At 42.1% G+C, this 20,298-nt stretch overlaps 1 protein-coding gene across 1 annotated transcript in view; it reads right to left on the bottom strand.

The window, feature by feature from the left end:
- mdga2a (MAM domain containing glycosylphosphatidylinositol anchor 2a) overlaps nucleotides 1–20,298 on the bottom strand; it is a 912,278-nt gene that overhangs the window by 302,547 nt on the left and 589,433 nt on the right. Inside the window, exon 10 of the mRNA XM_041214670.1 lies at nucleotides 6,086–6,355. Within this exon, the coding sequence (XP_041070604.1) occupies nucleotides 6,086–6,355 (270 nt within the window). The remainder of the gene's footprint in view (nucleotides 1–6,085; nucleotides 6,356–20,298) is intronic.

Raw genomic sequence — 20,298 nt, 5'->3', positions numbered from 1 at the left:
AGAAATCTGCTAAGGATTCTCTATCACGGTCTACCACAAGCCTACCTTCACTAATCAATACACGTGTTGGGATTCGTACAGTGCCATGTGCTATAACAATGGCCTTATCGGCAACCTCATAAATAGGGCCCAAGCCATTTGCTCACCATGCAAGCTTGATGCTGAAATAGGATGCATCCTGCGTGGTAATGGCTCCCCTGATTAGAATGTTTCATGCTGTATATCGTGTAAACTCATGAACTCATAAGGCTGTCACTTTCGGCCCTGAAAAGTGCCCAGTCTATCTCAGATTACCCTGGAAGGGCAGGGTATCTCAAAAATTTGAACAACAATAGGGTAGGTGATGGTGTAGTGGTATTGTCACTGGACTAGTAATCCCGAGACCCAGGGTAATTCTCTGGGGACCCGGGTCTGAATCCCACCACAGCAGATGGTGGGATTTGCATTTAATAAAAATCAGGAATTAAAAAGTCTAATTGTCCATTTTTGTAAAAACCCATCTGGTTCACTAAGTCCATTTAAGGGAGGAAAGCATCTGTCCTTGCCTGGTCTGGCCTACATGTGACTCCAGACCCACAGCAATGTGGTTGACTCTGAAATGGCCTAGCAAGCCACTCAGTTTTATCAAGCTGCTAAAAAGTCAAAAAAAAGAAATGAAACCGGATGGACCACCTGGCATCAACCTAGGGACTGGAAACGACAATGGCAATCTCAGCCCTGTCAACCCTGCAAAGTCCTCCTTACTAACATCTGGGGGCTACTGCCAAAATTGGGAGAGCTGTCTTACAGACTAGTGAAGCAACTGCCTGACATAGTCATCCTCACTGAATTATATCTTACAGATAATGTCCCAGACACCACCATCACCAACACCAGCAGGACAGAAAGGGTCTGTCCTGCCAGTGGGACAGGACATACCCAGGGATGGGAGTTGCCCTGGGGGTCCTCAGCATCGACTCCAGATCCCATGAAGTCTCATGGCATCAGGTCAAATCAGGCAATGAAACCTTCTGCTGATTACCATGTAACGCCCTCCCTCAGCTGATGAATCAGTGCTCCTCCGTGTTGAACACCACTTGAAGGGAGCACTGAGGATGGAAAGGGCACAGAATGCACTTTAGGTGGGGGTCTTCAATGTCCATCAACAGGAGTGGCTATGTAACACCAGTACTGACTGAGCTGGCCAAGTCCTAAGCGACATAGCTGCTAGATGGGGTCTGCGGTAGGTGGTGAAGAACAAGAGGGAAAAACATACTTGACCTCATCTTCACCAACCTGCCTGCCGCAGATGCATCTGTCCATGACAGTACAGATAGGAGTGACCACCGCATAGTTGTTGTCGACACAAAGTCCCATCTTCACATTGAGGATTTCTTCAATTGTGTTGCGTGGCACTACCACTGTGCTAAATGGGATGGATTTTGAACAGATCTAGCAACTCAAGACTGGGCATCCATGAGGCACTGTGGGCCATCAGCAGCAGCAGAATTGTGCACGAGTACAATCTGTAACCTCTTGGCCTGGCATATCCCCCACTCTACCATTACCATCAAGCCAGAGGCTCAACCCCGGTTCAATGAAGAATGCAGGAGGGCATGCCAGGAGCAGCACCAGGCATACGTATAAATGAGGTCAACCTGGTGAAGCTATAACACGAGGCTACATGCATGCCAAACAGCATAAGCAGCAAGTGATAGGTAGCTAAGTGATTCCAAAGCCAATGGATCAGATCTAAGCTCTGCAGTCCTGCCACATTCAGTCATGAAGGTGGTAGACGATTAAACAACTCACTGGAGGAGGAGGCTCCACAAATATCCGCTTCCTCAATGATAGAGGAGCCCACCACATCAGTGCAAAAGATAAGGCTGATGCATTTGCTACAATCTTCAGCCAGAAGTGCCGAGTGGATGATCCATCTTGGCCTCCTCCGGAGCTCTGCAGCATTACAGATGCAAGTCTTCAGCCAATTCGATTCACTCCATGTGATATCAAGAAACCACTGAAGGCATTGGATACCGCAAAGGCAATGGGCCCTGACAACATTCCGGCAATAGTACTGAAGATCTGAGCTCCAGAACTTGCTGCTCCCCGAGCCAAACTGTTCCAGTACAGCTATAACTCTGGTATCTACCAAGCTATGTGAAAAATTGCCCAGGTATGTCCTGTACAGAAAAAGCAGGACAAATCCAACCCAGACAATTACCACTCTATCAGTCTACTCTCCGTCATCAGTAACGTGATGGAAGGGTCAGCAACAGTGCTATCAAGTAGCACTTGTTTATCAATAACCTGCTCACTGACATCCAGTTTGGGTTCCGCCAAGGCCACTCAGCTCCTGACCTCATTACAGCCTTGGTTCAAACATGGACAAAAGAGCTGAACTCCCGGGGTGAGGTGAGAGTGACTGCCCTTGACATTAATGCTGCATTTGACCTAGTGTAGCATCAAAGAGGCCTAGCAAAACTAGAATCAATGGGAATCAGGGGGAAAACTCTCCGCTGGTTGGAGTCATACCTAGCACAAAGGAACATGGTTGTGGTTGTTGGAGGTCGGTCATCTCAGCTCCAGGACATCACTGCAGGAGTTCCTCAGGGTAGTGTCCTGAGCCCAACCATCTTCAGCTGCTTCATCGATGACCTTCCTTCTATCATAAGATCAGAAGTTGGGATGTTCGTTGATGATTGCACAATGTTCAGCACCATTTATGACTCCTCAGGTACTGAAGCAGTCCATGTTCAAATGCAGCAAGACCTGGACAATATTCAGGCTTGGGCTGACAAGTGGCAAGTAACATTCGCACCACACAGGTGTCAGGCAATGGCCATTCCCAACAAGAGGGAATCCAACCATCGCCCCTTGTTGTTCAATGGCATTACCATCACTGAATCCCCCACTATCAACATCCTGGGGGTTACCATTGACCAGAAACTGAACCAGACTAGCCATATAATTACCATGGCTACAAGAGCAGGTCAGAGGATAGGAATCGTGCGACAAGTAACTCACCTCATAACTCCCCAAAGCCTGTCCGTCATCTACAAGGCACAAGTCAGGAGTGTGACGGAATACTCTCCACTTGCCTGGATGAGCGCAGCTCCCACAACACTCAAGAAACTTGACACCGTCCAAGACAAAGCAGCCTATTTGCTTAGCAACCCATCCACAAACATTCACTCCCTCCGCCACCGATACACAGTAGCAGCAGTGTGTACCATCTACAACACGCACTGCAGGAATTCAACAGCACCTTTCAAACCCATGACCACTGCCATCTAGAAAAACAAGGGCAGCAGACAGATGGGAACACCACCACCTGGAAGTTCCCCTCCAAGTCACACCCCATCCTGACTTTGAAATATATTGCTGTTCCTTCATTGTAGCTGGGTCAAAATCCTGGAACTCCCTTCATAACAGCACTGTGGGTGTACCTACACCACATGGACTGCAGCAGTTCAAGAAGGCAGCTCACCACCATCTTCTCAAGGGCAACTGGGGATGGGCAATTATTGCTGGCCCAGCCAGTGAAGCCCACATCCCAAGAATTAATAAAAAAAAGTGAAGCTAGATGTTTCACGCTGCTACTACGCAATAGCAACACGAGTGGTACTCACTACTAACAGGATGCTGCCGTCAAGCCAAAAAGATTTACTGCCTATTTCACAGCTGTGCAATATGGTGTATTAATTTCAGTGCCAGTGTGATGCTCGGAACGTAGGTCATACATCCCAAAGACTGGCTGATCACATCAAACAGAATGTCCAGCCGCTGTTTGCAATGGGCAAGATACAGACCGTAGTCAACCAGACCGTGATTGCTAAACTCAAAACAATGTCCAACATTAAGTGTGATTCCGTGATTGGACAGCATTTGCTAAATAATCTTCAGTGTGTTAAAAATTATGCTGACAACCAATTTAAGATTGTCAGTCGGGTTCAGGATGTGGCACATTTGCATGTACTGGAAGCGACATATGTTAATACACAGGACCCTGTTCTTTGCAGACAGAAAGAACATGTACATAGATTATGCCTGTTTTAGCTACACAAAATAAGTGATAGACATTTGCTTGTTCATTCATCAGGACAATGCCTTGACCAATCAGAGTCAAGCTGCCTGGTTTAAATTTCAAACAATGCTTGGCAGTTAACTGTCTGTCGCCATTAACAGGTGCATTCTCCATGACAATGCCTCTATCAGAGTCTACTTATCAACCAATCTCCTCTCACACAGTATAAAGTTGTTGCCTCCCCTGACTTTGGCATTCTTGCGATTGTTCTGATGATCTTTGAAACAAGCTTTGACAAGATGTCTTTTTTCAACAATACCCAAGTTCTGTACTCCCAAATAATCATAACAATGGAAGTTTTCATGAGAACAGAAAAAAATAATGAAAGTCTGCCACACTTTCCTCTTGGCATGGCTCAATTAACTTTTCCTAGTCAGTCCCCTGATGCTAATCAGTTCTCATCTTGGGATGATTGAGGCTCATCTCACTAGACCAGGTTTCCTTTCTGGATCTAGTTATCTGACAGATACCCTACATGTCGTTTTATCCAATTTTCTCTCAGACAAATAGTCAGTTGGAAGACTTTGCTTCTGACTCTTTCCCGATCAGGGATTTTGCAGTAGGCCTATCAAAAAAAAAGGGCTGTCACTTCTCCTCATCACCATATCACTTTAGAGAGCAGGTATGAAGGAAATCTTTCTTAGTGTTATCAGAATGAATACTGGCTAATTTGGTTTAATGGGCCTGAGATGAAATAACGGACCCTTATTGAAGTGGACTGTGAACTCTGATATTCCACAAACTGGCTCACCTGGCCTCAACACACATTTTCAATGCTTGCAGTCGTTAGCTTTTTCTTTTTAAAGCCCGTGAAAAATCATTTTGGTTTCATAAAAATGGCTCAAGAATAACTCATCCCCAAATCATCTCTGTGAATGAGAAGAATAGGCCAAAAATCCTAACGCATGATAAATCATGAACCCTGAAAAGATTTATAAATGTCATTTCAACATGAAGACTCTCTGTCTTATTAACACTCCACCATCTATAAGTACTATAGGTAAGGAGTCCTAATAATAATTGTTAGTTCAATTTATTTTAATTTTAAACTTGTAATTTAGTTTTCAAACAGCTAGAAAATACTTTTACTCTGCTGCTGCTTTGTATTATGATGGCAGTGAAATGAAAACCATGCTAATAGCAGTCAGAAGTGGAGTGGGGACGACAGCATGGCTGGACTTTACAGTGTGCTGGGCCCCTGGCTAAAATGTTGATGGGGAGCCCACCCATCACCCCAATGGCTGTCCTGCAATTTAATACTGGGAGCAGCATTAATTGCTTTAACGTGAGGCTTCCACCCTTATCTCAGAATGAAGTCTTGCCTTAAGGAGCTACCGGCCAATCACATTAATAAGCAGTGGAAAGCACTGGCAACTGCTGAGACAGCTACCAGCCCCATAACGTTGAAGAGCCCAGGTAAATCTGGAGTTGGGTGCCTCGGTGAGGGAGTTGAGGGAGGGAGGGGTTGGGGCTGTTTTAAAAGAGACCAAGAGGAGGGTAAAAATGTGGTGGAGGGGGCAGGGAGGGCAGTGGATGACCTTGGGCAGGTGCCTCCGATGAGCTCAGGGAACCCGTAAAGGAGGCTGACCGCAATACTAGTCGGCTTCCCACAAGGCATGGGAATCCGACCACTGCAGGTAAAAAACTGGCAGTGGCAGGATGAGAGCCTTAAGAGGCCATTGATTGGCCACTTAAAGGCCTCAATAGACCCAAGGGTCAACAGGCTGATTGATCCCTACCCGCCCAAAAATTTCAGAGAGGTCAGGGACAAGCAGAAGGTTGGGAAGTCCCCTCTGCTGCCTCACTTTCAAACCTACTAGTGGGGGAGCGTAAAATCCAGCGCTATATTCACTGAAAACTGAGGTCAGAGTGGCAAATACACTACAGAATGATTCTGTCAGGCGAATCAGTCAAAAGCAGGAAGAGATTAATTTTTGCAGTGTTAAATCAAGTCAACAGGGAAATAATATTCAGTCCATAATATAAAAATATCATATTAATGATATTTGGAATGGGTACCTGTCACAAGGAAACTACATGTGCCAGCACCAGCCTCATTTATTATGCTGCAGTTGTAAACTCCATAGCTGTCTTTGGAAAGATTGTCCACTCTGATCTGCGTATAATCCTGTGACTCAAATCGCCCTGTTAGTAAAATCTTATTGCCCAGCTTCCATTCAAAGGTTAGCACGCGGGTTGGGTAAGCTTTCAATACTTTGCACGTCATGGTAATGCTCCTGCCTTGACCCTGCCGAATCTCCAGAAATGTAGGCTCCACACTTGGCGGGTCTGCAAGATGGAAAAACATACTTGTGTCAACATAAGTGTTATTTTTGTAATACGTTTTCTAAATGCTAAACAAGCAATTTGGACAAAACATGGTATCAATCATGTCTTTCATTTTCAAAAAAAGCATCCAGAGATGCAACTGATGGAGACTATTATCTACAATTAACAACATATCAATTAAGATTTGTAATGTAAATTTTGTAAATTAAATAATGAAACTAAAAGTTAAGAAAGAAATATTTGCATTTTTGTAGCACCTTATCTATCACACCAATCAGAAATGTCTCAAAATATTTTAGAAACAGCGGGTCAGAATTTGCTGTAAAAATAATGGCGTCAGAATGAGGCATACCATCATTAATGTGTAAATTGGTCAGGAAGTTGTGCTGAGGAAGAGATACCTCATGAACTGCAAATCACCAGTTTTTAGATGATATACGCTGTTTCAGTGTTAGCTTCGCAAAAATGGTAATTCAGTTAACCTGCCTTTGAGTTTCATGCAGATGCTGCACTTGCACATTAATTGCCCATTAGAAAGCTAAGCCTAGTAGTTAATAGAATAAGTACTCTTTTAACAACGTAATAAATATTAATGACCGTTTCAATCTCTGGCTTCTAAAACAAATAATTAAAAGTTTAGTGTCACTTTTTGGGGGTAGTAAATTATTGGAGATTTTAAAAATGTCAAAGTTCAAATTAAACTTTTTTTCTTACTTCCCTTTGTCTCTTTTTTCCCTCTTGCCTAATCCAAATCTTATTTCACACTTTCTATTTATCTTTCTAAACTGATTTAATGTTGATTTTTTTTTCTTTATTTCAATGCGAATGTTGCTGGTAAAGCCAGCCTTTGTTGCCCATCCCTATCTGCCCTTGAACTAAGTGGCTTGCAGATGACAATTGCTGTGGGTGTGGAGTCACATGTAGACAAGACTACTAAGCTAAGGATGGCAGATTTCCTTCTTTAAAGGGCATTAGTGAAGAGGATGGGTTTTTACAACAATTGATGGCCACCATTACTGAGACTAGCTTTATATTCCAGCTTTATGATTTATTAATTGAATTTGAATCCAGTGCTGCTGTAGTGGGATTTGAACCCCAGACAATTAGCCTGAGCATCTGGATTACTAGTCCAGTGACATGACCACTATGTCACCATCTCCCCCACCACACCCCACCAATACATCCCATTTAATTCAATTCCTTCTCTGTTTATTTCTCAGTCTTTAAATTTAATTAATTAAGGGGATACACTGTTGCTTTCATTGTTTACCAAGATTCTCGATCTCCTGTTGCCCTCATTTACTGTTACCAGTTCACATTACCAGCAATGCACATAGCAAATAAAATTGAGAGCTGAAGGGTGCAAGGAAAGTCTAACTAACTTGGCATGATACAAGATGCCCTACTCCAACAACTTCCAGCCCAATGAAATAACTTGGAACACAGTAACTGTTGCATAAACACAACAGCCATTTTGCACATAGCAAAACCCAAAGACAGCAAGAAGTTGAAATTTTGGGGGAGCATCAATGGCCAGAATACTGCGAGTTTAATTTTTGTCATGAATTCCTATAAGGTCCAGGGAGGTCCCGTACATTAACATCCTATTGGAAGGACAGCACTGGAATATCCAACTACATCATGTACTCAGATCTTGGCGTGAGGCTTTAACCCACATCCTTCCAAATCAGAGGTGAGAGTTAATCAACTGAAGCAAGCTCTTGCTTGCTAATGATGTAAGCAAGTCACAGGCGATATTTTAAAGTTGGGTTTATACAATGGGGACACTGTGATCATAATAAAAATAGATTGTTTTAAAATCTACACAGCATTGAAGAGAAGTGCTACTGTCAACAAAGTTTACATTTTGGTCTTCTACATAATAGGCACTTGGGCCATATCCTTCCAATAGGTGCCACATGTACATGAATGACATCCAGCTTTATCTTACTACCAACTCTCTCAACCCCTCCACTATCTTTGATTTGTCACATTGCTTGTCCAATGTACTGGATGAGCAGAAATTGCCTCCAACAAAATGTTAGACAGATAGAAGGCATTGTCTTCAGTTTCTGTCACAAACTCCATTTTCTAGCCATTGACTTCATCTCTCTTCCTGACGACTGCCCGAGACTCAACCAGACCATTTGCAGCACAGGTGTCATATTTGACACTGAGGCGAGACTAAGACTCTCTACTTTCACCTCTGTAGCATTGCCCCACTCCGCCCCTGCAACAGATTATCTATGGCTGAAACCCTCATGGAATTATAGAATGGTTATAGCACAGAGGGAGGCCATTTGGCCCATCATTTCTGTGCTGGCCCTCTGAAGGAGCGAAGTGCCACGTTGCTGCCCTTTCCTCGTAGCCCAGCAATTTTTTTCTTGTCAGATAATAATTCAATTCCCTTTTGAAATCTTCAATTGAACCTGCCTCCACCACAATCACAGACAGTGCATTCCAGATCCTAACCACTTGCTGCATGAAAAAGCTTTTCCTCATGTTGTCATTGCTTCGTTTGCCAATTACTTTAAATCCGTACCCTCTGGTATTCAGTCCTTCCACCAATGGGAACATTTTTTGCCTATTCACTCTCTCTAGGCCCCTCCTGATCTTGAATACCTCTATCAAATCTCATCTCAACATCCCCTTGTCCAAAAAGAACAGTCCTCTTGATTTGACTACTAATTCTCCCCTGGCTGACCTCCTACTGTCCACCCTATATAAACTTAAGCTCATTCAAAACTCTGCTGCCTGCATCCTAACCCACACCAAGCCCCAAAACACCAAACCAATGACCTGGGCATCTATTTTTGATTATGATGATAAAAGGGAAATGCTGTCAGAACATTATTGTTAATATAATGTATGCAACTTTTACATCACCCAGGTGGACAAGGAGTGGGCCTCAATTTAATGTCTCACTGGAACAATAGTGCCTCTGACAATGCAGCACTCCTTCAGACGTGATTTTTGTCCTCCAATCGTGGAGCAGGGCTTGAACCCACAATCTTCTAACTCAGAGCTGAAGCTGCCAGCAACTTAGTTACGCTGGTACTTGAGTAAATACTTGGAAACTACTTTGTTGCAAACGGTAATTTGTTATAACTGAAAAATGGATCATATTCGTTCAGCACATTGTCAGTCAATTTTGATTCTTCTAATAAAAATCGAGTCTTTATTCAGCCTTAGTTTGTGCAGGCTTTGAATACAAATCAAAAACACAAAAGAAGGGATTTATGTGTAAACATTCACTAAAAAGCAAACTAACTATTCTAGCACAAAAGAAATTGTTGCCTGAATCTTTACCAATCCCAATGAACCTGTTATCAGCTCTTCAACAGAATCAAGTGGGTTGGATAAAGCAACTTCAATTTTTTTTAAGTAATGGCATTACAAATATAAATCTGTTGTAAAACAGTTATTAATAAATTATTTTTCTGTTATGGTACAAATAGAAGAATAAATAATAAATTATACTTGTGTCATTAGAATTGGACTTCGCTACAGCAGTGTAAATAATTCACTGTGAACATTGACTACAGTGGTCTTTTGAAAGAAAAAGCTGTCCTGAATATATTGTATATAAACACTTTAGTGACTGCATGTCTCAGCTAAAGGTCACAAGTAGTTGAAGGTAGTCACATTATTGATAGATGCAAACACAATAAGTTGTTTGTTTATATTTCTTCGATCCCATTTTGAAAAATAACTGTTCCCACAGCAAGACAGCATTTCTGATAATTCTTTTTGATATTGAAATAAAATGGCCAACCGTTAGAGGTCATGGTATTAATATGAAACAAATGATTGCTTATTTCAATGTTCAGCAATTGCATATTGCTAAAAAGTGCTACACTTTTGCTTGTAATTGGTCATTAAAGGTGATTTAGGTTATTTCATTGGAATTCGTGATGAGTTTGGGCACAATATAGAAAATGGAATTTCAACAGCTTTTGTTGTAAATTTCAAACCATACCACCATTAAATTGCTCAATTTCCCCACATCAACACTTTTGTCTGACATTTCTTTCAATCCAAAACTATCTGTGAGGAGACATTTCTTTAATGGCCCTGGAAAATTTCTATTCCTTAATTTAACAATGGCAATATCAATATAGTTTATATTTACAGAAAGCTGTTATGTGGAACAGGCAACTATACAAACATACGAATTAGGAATAGGAGTAGGCCACTCAGCCCCTCGAGCCTATTCCGCCATTCAATAAGATCATTGCGGATCTGAATGTAACCTCAACCCCACATTCTTGCCTAATCCGATCACCTTTAACCACCACCCCCCACCTCCGTTAACCAAGAATCCACCTAGCTCTGCCTTAAAAATATTCAAAGATTCTGCTTCTACCGCCTTTTGAGGAAGAGGGTTCCAAAGACATACAAACCTCTGAGAGAAAATATTTCTCCTCATCTCGGTCTTAAATGAGCGACGCCTTATTTTCAAACAGTGACCCCCTAGTTCTAGATCCTCCCACACGAAAAAACATCCTCTCCACATCCAGCCTGTCAAGGCCCTGTAGGATCTTAAATGTTTCAATTAAGTCGCCTCTCACTCTTCTAAATTCCAGTGGATGGAAGCCTAACCTGTCTAGCCTTTCCTCAAGACAACCCGCCCATTCCTGGTATTAGTCTAGAAAACCTTCTCTGAACTGCTTCTAATGCATTTACATCTTTCTTTAAATAAGGAGACCAGTACTGGTGCAGGTATGTTCTCACCAATGGCCAGTACAAATGCCCTGCATAACCTCCCTACTTTTGTACTCAATTCCCCTCACAATAAATGATAACATTCTATTAGTTTTCCTAATTACCTGCTGTACCTGCATACTAACCTTTTGTGATTCATGCACTAGGACACCCAGGTCCCTGTGAATCCCAAAGCTCCTCAATCTCTCACCATTTAGATAATAAGGTTCTTTTTTTATTCTTCCTGCCAAAATGAATGATTTCGTACCTGCCCACATTATACTCCATTTGCCAGATCTTTGCCAACTCATTTAACCTATCTATGTCATTTTGTAGCCTCCTTACATCCTCTTCACAATTTACTTTCCTACCTATCTTTGTGTCATCAGCAAATTTAGCAACCATTCCTTCTGTTCCCTGCATCCAAGTCACTTATATAAATAGTGAAAAGTTGAGGCCCCAGCACTGATCCCTGTGGCACACCAACCTTCACATCCTGCCAACCATAAAGACACCCATTTATGCCAAATCTCTGCTTCTTGTTAGCCAGCCAATCTTCTATCCATGCCAATATGTTACCCTCTACACCATGGACTTTTATTTTCTGCAATAACCTTTGGTGTGGCCCTTTATCAAATGCCTTCTGGAAACCTAAGTACAGTACATCTACCGGTTCCCCCTTATCCACAGGACATGTAACTCCTTCAAAGAATTCCAATAAATCAGATAAACATGATTTCCCTTTTACAAAACCATATTGACTCTGCCTGATTGCCTTGAATTTTTCCAGGAGCCCTGCTATAATATCTTTAATAATAACTTCTAATATTTTCCCTATGACAGATGTTAGGCTAACTGGCCTATAGTTCCCTGTTTTCTGTGTCCCTCCCTTTTTGAACTAAGGCGTTATATTTGCTATTTTCCAAACTAATGGAACATTTCCTGAATCTAGGGAATTTTGGAAAATTAAAACTATCTTCCTAGCCACTTCTTTCAAGACCTTGGGGTGAAATCCATCCAGACCTGGAGGTTTGTCAGGCTGCTGCCCCAGCAATTTACTCAATACAACTTCCCCGGTGATTGTAATTTTCCCAAGTTCATCCCTCCCTTCCATTTCCTGATTTACAGCTATTTCTGGGATGTTGCTTGTGCCCCATATAGTGAAGACTGAAACAAAATATCTGTTTAATTAATCTGCCATCTCCTTCCTTTCCATTATCAATTCCCCAGACGCACTCTCTACAAAACCAATGCTCACTTTGTTAACTCTTTTTTTATTTAAGTATCTATAGAAACTCTTACTAGCTAGCTTTATATTACCAGCTAGCTTTCTCTCATACTCTAATATTTTCCTCCGTATTAATCTCTTTGTCATTCTTTGCTGTTCTTTATATCCTTTCCGATCTTCTGACCTGCCACCCTTCTTTGCATAATTATATGTTTTTTCTTTAAGTTTGATACTGTCTTTAACTTTTTTTTAGTTAACCATGGATGGTGGGCCCTCCCCTTGGAATTTTTCTTTCTCATTGAAGCGTATATATTCTGTGTATTCTGAAATGTGTGCCATTCAACTTCTATTGGCATGTCGCTTAACCTAATTTGCCAGTTCACTTTAGCTTTGCTTTCATGGCCTCATAATTGCCCTTATAGAAGTTTAAAATATTAGTCCTAGAATCACTCTTCCCTCCCTCAAACTGAATGGGAAGAATTTTCTCCCCGTTGGGCTGGCTGGTCGGGAGCAGGCGCTGAGCCGATCACCGGGTGCAGGCGGGTGGGGGGCCAATCTCTGCCTGCGACCAGCTGTGTGCCAGCATTTTGCGTGGATGGGCCAATTAAACCCCGCCCAGTGTGACACATGCCCGGAAGCAATCAGCATTACCTGTGCAGGTGGGGGGGGGGAGGAACGAGAGTTGGGGCCTGACCTCAGGGAGATTCATTTCATAATGTTACTTTTAAATAAAGAAGCTAAAAAATAATTTACACATGTCTCCTCATATGACAGTGCCACATGAGCTGGGACATACTTTTCAAATGTTCCAAAAGTATTTATTAATGTTATAAACGCTTCATGAAACCTCATCCCACCTATGGATGAAGTTTTATGAAAAATGCGAAGGCCGCCTGGGCTCTTCGCCTGCCCACCAACCTTAAGGTTGAGCTTTCTCAGTTGGCTTAATTGTTTGATTAATGGCTTTACCAGGCCTTTGAGAGTTCGGCAGGCGTGTAGCCAACTCTGGTGCATGTCTGTCTAACGGAAAATCAGAATGACGCACGGGTGATGTCGGGCGCATGTCTGATGTCACCGTGCATCATTTTACACGTCAGAATGTGGGGGCAGGCCCTGCACACCAAACAGAAGATTCTGCTCAATGTAAAATTTGATCATTTTATGATCACTGCTACCTGGAGGTGCCTTCACTAGGAGGTTTTCAACTAATCCTATCTTGTTGCTCAACACCAGGTCTAGTGTAGCCTGCTCTCTGTTTGGCTCCAGAACATGCTGTTCTGAGGAGTGACCTGATAGAGGTGTACAAGATTATGAGGGGCATGGACAGGGTGGACAGGTGTTGCTCACGTGTCGGTGCAGATTCGATGGGCCAAAGGACCTCTTCTGCACTGTGTGATTCTGTGATTCTATAATTCTATGCTAATTTGTATGTGGCTCAGGTAATAATCCAGCAATTATTACTTTTGAGGTTCTGCTTCTTAATATGGTGCTTAGCTCGTGGTTGCACTGGAGGGGGTGCAGAAGAGATTCACCAAGTTGTGGGGAAAAACCTTTTTACCCAGAGGGTGGTGACAGTCTGCAATGCACTGCCTGGGAGGGTGGTGGAGGCTGGTAAGCTCACATCCTTTAAAAAGTATCTGGAGGAGCACATCATAACATTCAAGGCTATGGGCCAAGTGCTGGTAAATGGGATTAGGTAGGTAGGTCAGGTGTTGCTCATGTGTTGGTGCAGATTCGATGGGCTGAAGGGACTCTTCTGCACTGTGTGATTCTGTGATTCTATAATTCTATGCCAATTTGTACGTGGCTCAGGTAATAATCCAGCAATTATTACTATTGAGGTTCGGCTTCTTAATATGGTGCTTAGCTCATTATACTGACTATGCAGAGCCTCCTCCCTCATCCTGCCTATGTCATGGTACCTGCATGGACCACGACCACTGGATCCTCCCTTTCCTACTGCAAATTCCTCTCCAGCCCTGAGCAGATGTCCCAAACCCTGGCACTGGGCAGGTAACAAAGCTGTCTGGGCTCTGCTCTTTGCTACAGAGAACAGTGTCAATCCCCCTTACTATACTGTCCCCTAGTACCACTACATTCTTTTGTGCTCCCCCTACTTGGATGGCTCCCTGTACCACGGTGCCATGGTCAGTTTGCTCAGAAACTCTGCAGCCCCCACTCTCATCCAAACAAGCTGAGAGAACGTCACACCTATTGAACAATTGTAGAGGCTCACACTCCTGCACTCCTGCCCTCTGGGTCCCCTTATCTGCCTCACTTGCAGTCATACCCTCCTTTCCCTGGCCACTGACCAAATCAGAAGACCCTATCCTAAATGGTTTGACTGCCTCCTGGTATAAAGCATCCAGGTAACTTTCCCCCTCCCTGATGTATCACAGAGTCTGCAGCTCAGCCTCCAACCCAATGGCTCTGAGCCGATGTTCCTCATTTTCAAACATTTACTGCAGACATGATTGCCCTAGATGACAACGTTGTCCAGGAGCTCCCATATACTGTAGCCTTGACACATCACCTGTCCTGCCATCCTTAATTTTTTTAATGTTTTAAATAATTACTTAAATTATATTAATCACTTATTTATATTGCTTTCGTATATATTTTATTAGCTTTACCACCAAATTATGTACTATTTTAAACATTAGGGATAGAATAGAACTTACCCGCTTAGCAGATACTCACCAAACAGCTAGCTCCTTTCCTTGTAGTAAAGCAAATACCAATTTCTCTGAGGTGAGAAAGATAGAAAGGGGAAACAGACAACTAACCTCTCACCAAACTCAAGTCTTCACTCAGTTAGTCAAGGCTGCACTAAAGAATGCTGAAATTATAGTAAACTGAACTGGGGTAACAGTAACCAGATTCAACTAGTTATCTAATTAACTATTTAGCTCCTACAGCTGAGAATAAGTTTACCCTGTCTTTACTGCAAGAAAGAAATAACTTAGCCTGCTTACACAGTACTTTACAGTTACTGTTAATTACAGACTAGATTAGATTTTAAGGGCAAAATTTAAGAACAAAATTAACACTTAAAACTCCCCTCTCACCAAACTCCAATCTTCACTCAGTTAGTCAGCTACTAATTAGAGAGAATCAGAGTCTCTTTCTACAGAAATGGAAAGAGGCAAGTAGTCCAGAACGTTTTAATTCTCCCCGTCTGCAGATTTCACAATATGGTTTTGCTAGTTCCGATCATACAAGGTGTTTTCATACCTCAACTCAATGGTAATATGAATGTTTAAATCTGCCAAGATGATTTATTTCTGTAACCAGCAATATTCTATTTTTTCAGTGATCTTAATACTGATTATAATATTAAAAAATGCTAAATTAAGAGGCTCTTTGAAGTTAATCCTTATTGATATTGAATCATAGCAGTTTAAATTGTACAATATAAATATTCTCTAGGCAGGATGCATGGCACTATTTGGCATTTATTTAGCCATGTGTAATGTAATCAATGCGACTTCAATGGGACTAGCAGAATAATATTTCGGCACAGACTACAAGGGCCAAATGGCCTGTTTTCTGTGCTGTAGTGTTCTATGGTTCTATGACTTATCATTGGTACACTAGGACTGAAGCATCATCCTGTCATCAACTTTCCAGATCGGAAGTTAAACTGGATTTTTGTTTGACTGTTCAGGTGAAGGTAAAATGTCCTATCTTGCTTTTCAAAGAACTGAGAACGTTGATGGTACCCGAGCTAGCGTTACCCCTTAATTAACACCAAGAAAAATAGGTCAACTGATCATTAATTAACGTTTACTCATTGTGGGAGCCTCCCGTGTGCAAATTGATTGCCACGTTTACCTACATAAAGGCAATGACTGCACTTCAAAAGTGATTTATTGACTGTCAGGTGTTTGGGACATCGTGAGGTTGTGATAAGTTACCATTTTATGAATTATAGGATCATACAGCACAGAAAAAAGACCATTTGACCCACTGGACAGAAATGAAAGCCCTCCCCAACAGCATGTTTGATGGCGGGGGTCATTTAATTGAGCAAGGGTGGCTGTGGAGACCCTGCCATCTTCCCGACTCTGCCCTGATCAAGGGCTTCATCCCTCTGTTGCTGATATTCACCCAGTGGCAGGTGGGGGTTTGCCATGCAGGAAGCCAAAAATCAAACCCTGTTAGGGCTGCTTGTGGGCTTCCTGTGGTTGGGAGGGGTTTTGCAGGGGGATGGGGTGCATTGTTCAAAGGCTCTCAGTGCCTGATTGAGGTACCCAGCATCTGGCAGGGGTGAAGGGGGGTTGTTGGGTGCACTGAAAGCCATCCCCTTCCCTTGCTGGCAACACCCCACCCCCATGACTCCCACCCCTATACCATCTTCCCACCTTCACTCAGCTGTGTCTTGGCGTCTCAGCGATCCTAGGCCTCAGGTGGGAGAATTATTGGCACCAGCCATGCCTCCCCAGTGGCGCTGTCGAGCAGTGAAGAACTCACAGTCTCTGATTGGCCAGCAGCGCTCAGTGGGTGGGACCTCCACTTTCAGGGTCCTTGATCCTGGGATAGGCTACCTCTGCCCTGTTGACGGCCAGATTGGCACCTAATGCAACAGGCTTTCCCAAGAGGCATGCATGGCTCCTGCTGGCTCTCGAGCCGATGGGCACGAGCCCTGTTGCCTCCCTTAAATACCGCCAATTAAGATGTGCCAGCTCTACAGAAGTGCTTCAGTTACCCCCATCTCCTGCTCTTTCCCCATAGCCCTACAGTGCTCTCCTTTTCAAGAATATGTTCAATTATCTTTTGAGAGTTATGATTGAATCTGTTTCAACCGCCCTTTCAGGTAGCGCATTCCAAATCATAACTTGCTGTATAAAGAAGTTTCTTCTCATTTTCCCCTTGGATCTTTTGCTCATTATCTTAAATTGGTGTCTTCTAGTGATCAACTGTCCTGCCACTGGAAACGGTTTCTCCCCATTGTTCTGAACCATGTATAATTTCAATAATTTATATAGATTTTTCTTTTCCCACCTATTTCCATTATTTTTAAATGTATTTCCATCCATTATTTTATCTCTACCTTTTAGCCTTTTTTGATTCCTTCACCCCACCTCACCCCCACTAGGGCTATCTGTACCTTGCTTGTCTTGCTTTCTACCCTTAATTATCACATTCCTTAGATAATATCACCACCTTCAACACCTCTTTGTCTTTTCATTTATGACATCTTTTAGTTATCTCCACCTACCACTGGCCTTCTATCCAGCTCTACCTGTCCCACCCACTCTTAAACCAGCTTATATTTCACTTCTCTTCTATTTTTACTTAGTTCTGTTGAAGGGTCATTCGGACTTGAAACGTTAACTGTATTCCTCTCCACACATGCTGCCAGACCTGCTGAGTTTTTCCAGGTATTTTTGTTTTTGTTTTGTATTTCCAACATCCGCAGTTTTTTGCTTTTATAATTTCAAGTTGAATTGAGATATATATTTGTGTGTTCAGAAAGGAAAAAAAGTGGTGCTAACACTTCACTGGCTTGTGTGTCTGTAAAGATATTGCTGGGGTAAAGGAATAGTGGGAATGTGAATTGTCTTCTTGTCTCTTTCCAATCTTTTTGTCTGGTGTAATATAGTTCGCTTTTCTTGCTTTAATAAATATTTTATTCTTTGCATTAAAAGTTCATCGGCAGACTCCTGTGAATTTGTTCAGTAACTTAATCGCCATGGTTTCTAGAGAAAAAATGTTAGGATCTATCAAACCAGTTTTCACTCTGGAATCTGACTTGTCCAGTATTAACATTAACTAGGATCATAGCAAATTCCCTCATATTTTGAATGCCTTTATTAAATCTCTGCTTAACTCACTCTGCTCTGATAACAATCCCCGTTGTTCTAGTCTCACATGACATAAATACATGAACTTGTTTTCTTTTATCAGAGGGCTAGATTTGAAGTCAGCCATACCAATGTCCTTACAATTCTTTCTTCTGTCAACTGAGGCAACTGACAACAATAAAATGATTTACACTTATATAATACCTTTAATGTAATAAAATGGCTTGAAGCAGTTTACAAAGATGAAAAGAAAAGATTTGCATTTACAGTTATTATGACACAGCCGATGGTAAAGGCTGAGTTGCTCAAATCCCAGCGGGAAATTTGAAACAACTGTCGTAACCCGTGTTTGCAATTTGTATGTTTCAAGATACAAGCTTTGAATTCAGTGGTAATAAGAGCACTGGGTCTCAAGAGGTTTTTTATAAAACTAAATTAAACATTTATTAATACAAGAAAAATTGTAAGCACATACATATGTCTACAAAATTACTAATATAATAACTACAAAAATCCCTTAATTAATCTGGCTCTCGGTTACACACACATTAAGGCAACAGTAAAACTCATAGATTTTAAAGGACCCCAGGCAAAGCACATTTGACCTTATGAAGTTCCTTGCAGACACAGTTGCAGGCATACAGGCTGGTTAGATCTTAAATGCCTCTGCCTTACACACACAAATTATTTTCTGTTTATACCTAGCATTTCCTTTGAAGGTAAATTTTCCATTGTCTCACTAGGCTGTTAATGTTATATCTTCTAACAATAATATCCTTTGATTCCATTAATTTTATTAGTAAGCAGAAAAACACACATTGCTTGGCATCTTCTAGTGAGGTGCAAGATTTCACCCATTCTTTTCAATGCTTTAGTTAAAAATGCAAATTTCCCCCTTGACACCTAGTTTCTAAACTTCCCCATGTTTATCTAATTGACATTTCAAACCTGCTTCTTTCTATACATCAAAGCACCCAGACTAGCTGGCTTTAATTCAATTAAGACACACACATACACACACAAAGACACAGACACTGTTAAATTCTATTTTAAAAAATAATTTCCAATAACGTTAAAGACATTAATCTCTTCATGACACAGTATATAATGCCTTTCACAAGCTCAAGTCATCCCAAGGTGCTTTACAGCCGATTAAGTGCCCTTGAAGTGTGGTCACTGTTGTAATGTAGGAAATATGGCACCCAATTTGCACAAAGCAGGCTCCCACAAAAAAAAGGTGATAATGACCAGATAATTTGTTTTTCTGATATTGATTGTGGAATAAATATTGGCCAGGACATCAAGGATAACTCCCTTTCTCTTTTTCAATATAATATAATGGGATCCGTTACATCTACAGAGAGAGCAGACAGGGTTTAACATCTCATCCAGAAGACAATGCTTCTGACAATGCAGCACTCCCTCAGTACTGCACAGGAGTATCAAAGCTAAAAGTAACAAGAGATTGAGAAAGAAGTAAAAAACGTTAAATCTGTTGGCAAAAACACAATTGAACAAGTAGGTCTTGCAAAGACTTAAGGGAGTGGGAAGTGGGGTGGCGATGGGAAGCAGAGAGTTTAGATAGAATCTTCTCTCGAATGAGGAGAAAAAATGTTTTCTGACCAACCAGCCTGTTTTGTTTACAGGAACATCCCGTAATTTTGCTAATTGTCCTGCATCCTGTATTTTTTCTTAATGTGAGAGCATTTGTCCCGCATTTCTAAAACTTTGGTTAGTCAGCTTGGAGACAGCCTGGAGTCTCATCTTGCAGCTCTGAGTCTCTTTGTTAGTTGCACAACCACACTGCACTCTTGCCGCTGACCATAAGGTGGCATTGGAGCCTCCAGATAGCAGCCAATGTGGAACGTGGAAGGTTTGAATCTAACTACAGTGTAAGGGATTGAAAAACTATAGCTGTTTGATTCAGTTTCATACCCTTACGCCCTCACCTCAATGGGTTCTCAGCTCGGAATGATGCTAAACTCTTCTTCCACCACCTTTGTCTCCGTGCTCACTTTTTTGGGCAGGAGTCCTCCCCCCAGTTCAATGGATCCTTTCTCCCACCTCCAGCATCCCTCGTCCATCTGGACCCCTCCCTTTGGCCTCTTACCTGCCCTTGATCTTTTCATTGAGAACTGTTGGCGTGACATCGGCTGTCTCAATTTCTCTGCTCCTCTCACCCACTCTAACCTGTCTCCTTCTGA

This window comes from Carcharodon carcharias, chromosome 20 (genome assembly GCF_017639515.1).
Source record: "Carcharodon carcharias isolate sCarCar2 chromosome 20, sCarCar2.pri, whole genome shotgun sequence".
NCBI lineage: Eukaryota > Metazoa > Chordata > Chondrichthyes > Lamniformes > Lamnidae > Carcharodon > Carcharodon carcharias.
This window is presented reverse-complemented; position numbering and strand designations above follow the sequence as displayed.